Genomic DNA, 6,786 nt, shown 5'->3' with positions numbered 1-6,786 from the left:
ATGCATATTATGCTAATTGAGGAATGTTTTTCGCTTGTCGAACTTATAGTATTGAATTTAACACACTAACACTTTACAACAATGAACTAACAATATTCATGATGAAAATAGCAAGATGGAAGATTTATCTGCATAATGAAAAAGGCAATATGGGAGATTCCAATCACGTTCTAAGGAATTTTTTAAAATGTGGATGTGACAAAAGGTTGTTGTGGAAGGTGTTGTTTGTATATGGGAGATTTCTTGATCATTGTGTATAATCCTAATGTTGATAGATATGTCTACTAAGTGGTTCCAGTTAATGGGGCATTGATTTGAGCGTTCAATATATTTGTATTCTTTATCAAAGTATTCTTTTGTTGTATTTGTGTTCTTCAATTTATGTCTTACGGCGTTTCCTTTGCAACATGGTGCAAATGCTAGTAATATTTTTGTTCTATGACTTATAGAGCTTTGAGTGAAAAAAGTTCTCTTACTCAGTCATCTGTCGACAACCTCTCAAATCTTGCTAACTGTTTATTATTATTTTTTATAATATCTATATCTTTGCGTACGCACTTATATGCGTTTACTGGGTTTGGGTGATATATCATATCAGACACATACGTGACAATTCCAAACACACTTCGCTTTCTAAAACTTAATTATTCCAAATAGCGTAGGAGAAAACGCTCCTCGCTTTCCAAAAATTAGTTCTTCCAAATAGCGACTCATGAGAAGGGGCTTCCACAACAATGTAAGTTTCGTTCACATTTCCCTGAAACTTTATGCACCGAAATGTTATAAATTTCGTACATATTTTATTTTATAAAGTTCATGTATCAACTTAGTTTTCGTTAAAATTGGCTTATAAATAAGTTTAATTATAATATTGATTCATGTATCAACGTAATTCTCGTTAAAATTTGAGTTATAAAAAAAGTTTAATCACAGTATTGATTATTGTTATTGTTAGAAAAAAAGATTATGATTAGGAATTTTGCTTCTTTCATGTTTTTAACGGTTATAAAATTAAAATTTAATCATTTTTTTCATTACGGTGATAGGTATTTCTTAGTGGAATGGAGCATTTTAATTATATTGTTAATTCATCTTGTTTATTGATGGTCTAAATTGAAAGATGTTTTTATATTCTCTTCTTCGCTACTTCATCAATGAATGAAATTCATAGCACTAACTTCATTGCGTATCTAAATCATGCGGTTAAAGAATGTTTAAATTAAAAAATTGCAAACCTTCTTAAAAAATTTACCATGTCATTTGTTAATTGTCACCTATTAGAATTAAAAATAATTGGAAAGATAAAAAAAAATGTTGTGACACATCAGTGTTGCCATCACCATCTGTTTCAATTTAGCTTGGCAATCACCAATAGTTTCAATTTCACTTCGCCATCACTTACTGTTTCAATTGGCCTCGTCCATGCGGATAACCACACATTAGATGAAGCGTCACCTGAGGAATGTAAGATAATGTATGTCTGAAACGATGCTTGCAATGCAAATTGATAGAGTTGTAGGAATGTGAGGGATGAATGCATGATCACATCAAAGGCATGGGAAGAGTCGTTGGTGATGATTTTAAATTGTGGTGTCATTTTTGGCTTGGCAGAGAGAGCATTTATAATTTGTTGTAGCTATCATATGTGTAATACCTTCCTCATAGATCTACCCAAGTAACCAGCCAACCGGGGTAAACATGCGACGAGAGGCTATTATGATTGGATTCGACCTCCTATGTGATCTTAAGGAAGTGGAATTGATGGAACACATCAACCAACCTATCCACATCAGCAACAAAACCCTGACGAGACATGTCAGACACTCAAACATCTTGTCCGTGGGTCCCACTGATGTTCTGGACATCTTAAGTCTTAGTCTCTCTTATGTTATAGGCATGACAACGTCCAGAAACCCAAAGTCACTCTCACAGGCTTTCTCGCCAACGTCTAGAGACCCAATTTTCCAATGTTATGTGAGTGTCCCCTGGATTTGAGCCACTTTTTCAGGCCCAGATCTCGAGTCATTGCCCATAATGAAATGATAACTTAGGAGAAGTAAAATAATAGGGAAACAATGATGCATGAGCAGTAATTTAAACAAGACCTTAATCAGACCCCTACTATCCATGACAAACATGTCGAAAGCATGTAATTTACAGGTGTAACAAACAGAATTAAACATAGGGATCTTGTACTTATTTGAGGATCTCTAAGAACCATTATTCCCTCATTCTATTTGCTACATTACCATCTATTAGGTCATAGATACATTATCCATTCTTTTACAAGCAAAACATGCTGAGAGCCACACATAGTTGTTGTCATAAAACACCTATTTAACCAAAATAATAACAACAGAAGTACTCATGAAAGTACAACCATATAAACCATATATGATCTATCAAAATGCTGATATAAATACAAGGAGCAATAACCTTTCATTAATGATGCAAAAACCAAACCCGAGACATGACTCCCAAGTTCCACCCAATCATAGAATGGTTGAGCCAAATCTCTCTTCATTCATTCACACCCGTGCCATAATCCAAGCATGAATGTGGAACTCAAATCAAAAGAACCAACGAGGGCATACCAAGACCAAACCACCTCACCCTCATCAATAGACACCAGGCTTTGCTGTAATCCATCCCGAATCACTAGGCCAACACAATGAACACATCATAACAGGCTTTACCGTGATCTCCACCCGATCACTAGGCCAAACAAGCATGGATTCCACCGGATTTATCACAGGGGCTTCACTTAATGAATCTATAACATAGCACGTGTGTTCATGGCATACTAAACAATACCTTTAATTTGATTACATATTGGAAAACACCTCTAAAAATCACTTTATTTAACCCCCTCCCAATACTAACCCGATACACCTTCCCAATTTTAAAAACCCTACTTTCACTAGATATTGTAGGTATTCATTTTTACATAAGCATTTTTTATACCCCTTTATATTTATATCTCTTTATTTTCATTAACAATGGTAAGCAAATTTTCCACCTAGAAATAATAACCTAAATACTAGGTAGTTGAAAACCTAGAAGTTTCAATAAAAAAGAGGAAGATATAAGTTGGTTGATTTACAAATACATATTATAGAAAATTTGAATGGAAGCTACATATATTGGAACTCTCAATTACATCTATCTTCTATTGAATACTGAAAAGATACACTACAACAGTTCAAAATAAAACCTTGATAACCAACACTATAATGGCGCACCTTTCATCTCACTTATAGAATAGGAAGAGAAGAGAAAGTACAATGAATATGGACACATGAAAAAATCTATATGATTGGAATTTTTCAAATCATAGCCCTAACCTGATCACCTAGTGCACCATAGTTGCATGGTAAGAATGCCAAGTAAGTGTGTCTCCATCAAAAGATGAACTAGAGCATGCAATCATGCATCCCTTCCTTGAGATCTATGTCCTCTACATATAATACATGCCAAACCCCCCACAAACCAACTTATCTACACCTCATGAGTTAATTTTATTATTATTAATTACCTAACATTTTTTTAATTTAATTTTTAAATCATTAATCATATTATTTTAAATCAATTAAACTTTAACATTTTAAATAACTAAAAACATATTTGATTGAAAATATATACTATAGAATGTATGTTTAATTTATTAAAATATAATTTATTTTTATACCTTTCATTTAAGGTTAATAATAACCATGTTGTTATCCCTATTATGTATCATATCACTTCATTTCAAATATATAAAACATTAATCATATACCATTTCAAATTGTTTATCAGATTTCAACCTTTAAAAATTAATATTGTATTTAAAATGTAGATTTCTTTCTCATTCATCGTGAACATATACCTTCCCATTTAAAATTAATACTTTACTATTCATTAAAATTGTTCTCTGAATAATCATGTAATGTAGCATGTGACCTCATTTTAAAATTCTGGATCCTTGATCGTATGTCACATCATAGATAGTATTCATGTTCGGCCCATTGCTCAATCTATCATGTCTGTAAAGCCTTCACCTGCCCAACCCAACTCACGTATGACTTTTGTAGGTTCTTCACCAACCCACTAAATATATAACTTTATTATAACGTTTTACAGAAGTTGACATCAATCCTCCGCATCCATAAAGAGTCCAACCATGCAAAGCTTTACTGGTAACCTGCACTAAAAAACCCGTTTGTCAGAAGTTAGAATTAGTTTTGGATCGCTTCACCGACACTGTATTCTCTTAACAGCGAGCAGAGTTGAATAATATTTTTGCGAAAGTTATGGGTATTCTTGCGAGATGTAGGGTTTTCAGACAGTCAGCAGCCCTCATGGCGCCCGTTCTCTCTCACGTTTCCCCCACTGCTGTGGGGATGAACATGGGTATTACCTGGCAGGCAGAGATTCTGGTGACCCCCGCCTTGCCACCTCCTAATACGGATCGGTTCTTCTACCTTTCCAACCTCGACGATCAGACTACAGTGAGAGTTCATGTTCCCGTCATCCAATTTTATCGTTGTAATCCCTCTAAGAAAACTGAAGATCCAGTGAAGACTATTAGAGAAGCTCTGAGCAAGACCTTGGTGTATTACTCCCCTTTTGCGGGAAGACTGAGGGACGCAGACAATTCAAAGCTCCAATTCGAGTGCACTGGAGTATTATTTGTAGAAGCAGATGCTCCTCATCTTTCTTTGAAAGACTTTGGAGACCTTATCTGTCCGCCTTTTCCCTGTTTGGATGAATTGCTCTATCAACCTTCCGGATCTGAAACCCTTATTAATTCTCCCCTTCTGGTCATTCAGGTATGTTTCTTTTTGATACCTGATATCATTTTATATAGCAGGGTCGAAATTTTTTTGGTATCTGCAATCGACATTTTTTTTTAACTTTTATTTTCATTTTCATTTCAATTCTCATTGGATGAATAAAGCGAATTCAAGCCATTAAACTTCATTCTATTAAATTTGAAAATATTTCCCAAACCTAGAATTCAAACACTGTTCCATGCCTCCCAATTTTTGTGTTGTGTTGTTTATTTATTTAATGTTTTTGCCATTTCTGAGATCCGATTACCAATCACACACATTGATAAAATCAATCTCCATGATATACACTTTCAGGTGACGCGTTTGGGATGCGGAGGGTTCATATTCGCTGTACGGTCCAACCACTGCATGATCGATGCCACAGGACTCCTCCAGTTCTTGCAAGCTGTCGCTGAAATGGCGAGAGGGGAGTCTCGGCCTTCAATTCTGCCTCTCTGGAATAGGGAAATCCTCCGATCCCGAACGAGTGCTCATGCAATGAAGCATGCCCACCATGATGATGAATACATGCCGCAACAACATGTGGAAGAAGAAATGCAGACTGTATCAATATTGTTGGGGTCAGAGGAAATTGCAGCTCTGAAAAGCCAAGTGGGAGGGAAGTGTTCCACATTTGAAGTATTGTCAGCTTGGTTGTGGCGCTCCAGAAGCAAGGTTCTCAATATCCCCGCCGACCGGGAAGCGAGGTTGTCATTTCCAGTAGATATCAGATCGAGTCTTCAACCGCCTCTTCCCCGTGGCTCCTATGGCAACGCAGTCATTGCCTCCTTTGGCGTGGCAAGAGCAGGGGCTTTATTGGAAAGGCCACTGTCTTTTGCTGTCAAATTAATTAATGACGCCAAAGGATTATTGACGATGACTACATGCGAGCCCAAATCGACATGATGGAAGTGAAAGGGCGTACTCCACCTACTTTGGTCGGCTCTTTCATTATCTCTGATAACACCAGAGTTGATTTTGCAGGAGTGGATTTTGGATGGGGAAGAGCAGAGTATGGCGGCGTTGCAGACGCTGGAGCACCTGGAACGCGTAGCGGAATCGAAAAGATCGTGGTTCCAATTTGTCTACCGACCACTGCCATTCAAACATTTCAGCAAGAGCTCAGCTACGCCACATGGTAATAACATGTAAGTTCGTTGCTAAGGATGGAGGTTGTCTTATTCCTGGGTGGTTCCGATTTGTATTTTATTTAAGAGTGGTTTTTAGTGTGATTTTTTTGGACTTTTCTGTGTTGGAATCATGTGGAAAATAACATGTAAGTTCGTTGCTAAGGATGGAGGTTGTCTTATTCCTGGGTGGTTCTGATTTGTATTTTATTTAAGAGTGGTTTTTAGTGTGACTTTTTTGGACTTTTCTGTGCTGGAATCATGTGGAAAAGTTTGAGATAGAATTTTGACGTGTTATTTAAATTGAAAATGATGGCATTTATTAAGATTTAGATTTCTTTGTGTAGACATCTATTTTACCAAGTTTGTGATCATCATATCTGAACATTATTCTTTTATACTCTCAATGAAGGATCTTACAATATTTTTTCATTCTTGTTTCTTAATTATTATGCTTTTGTCTTTTTGCTTCTGGTTAATTGATATTTGTATATTGTACATTGTAGTTTTTTTTACATTGGATGTTACCTTAAAAAGAAGTAGTAATATATTTGAAATTTGAAATTTAATGATATTTTGTTTGTGAGGTTGGAATTATATGTCAAATTGACTCAATTTACTACTCTATTTAATGATACATCCTTGTTTTATATTTCTTTTGTGATTAAATATTGTAAGGTTTTGTTTTGTTTTGTTTTTTGTTTTTTGTTTTTTTTTTTTAACTTTGAAGTTGTACTATAAATGATTAGGCTTTAAACCAGACACTGTACCCATGTCCCTGACCTAGTCAGCTAACGATTCGTTATGTGAGTTGATTTGAAAATTCATCAACATCCCCTTGGGTC

At 35.6% G+C, this 6,786-nt stretch overlaps 1 protein-coding gene across 1 annotated transcript; it reads left to right on the top strand.

Annotated features, from left to right (window-relative positions):
• The first annotated feature begins 4,292 nt into the window (after nt 1-4,292).
• LOC149204886 (benzyl alcohol O-benzoyltransferase-like) lies at nt 4,293-5,720 on the top strand. The gene is made up of 2 exons (XM_089397234.1): nt 4,293-4,811; nt 5,130-5,720. The coding sequence occupies exons 1-2, from the start codon at nt 4,293-4,295 to the stop codon at nt 5,718-5,720; spliced, it is 1,110 nt and encodes a 369-aa protein (XP_089253360.1).
• Nucleotides 5,721-6,786: the final 1,066 nt, after the last annotated feature.

This window comes from Pinus tabuliformis, chromosome 1_2 (genome assembly GCF_031772625.1).
Source record: "Pinus tabuliformis cultivar Carrire ecotype Pingquan chromosome 1_2, CPIR1, whole genome shotgun sequence".
NCBI classification, from domain to species: Eukaryota; Viridiplantae; Streptophyta; class Pinopsida; order Pinales; family Pinaceae; genus Pinus; species Pinus tabuliformis.
This window is presented reverse-complemented; position numbering and strand designations above follow the sequence as displayed.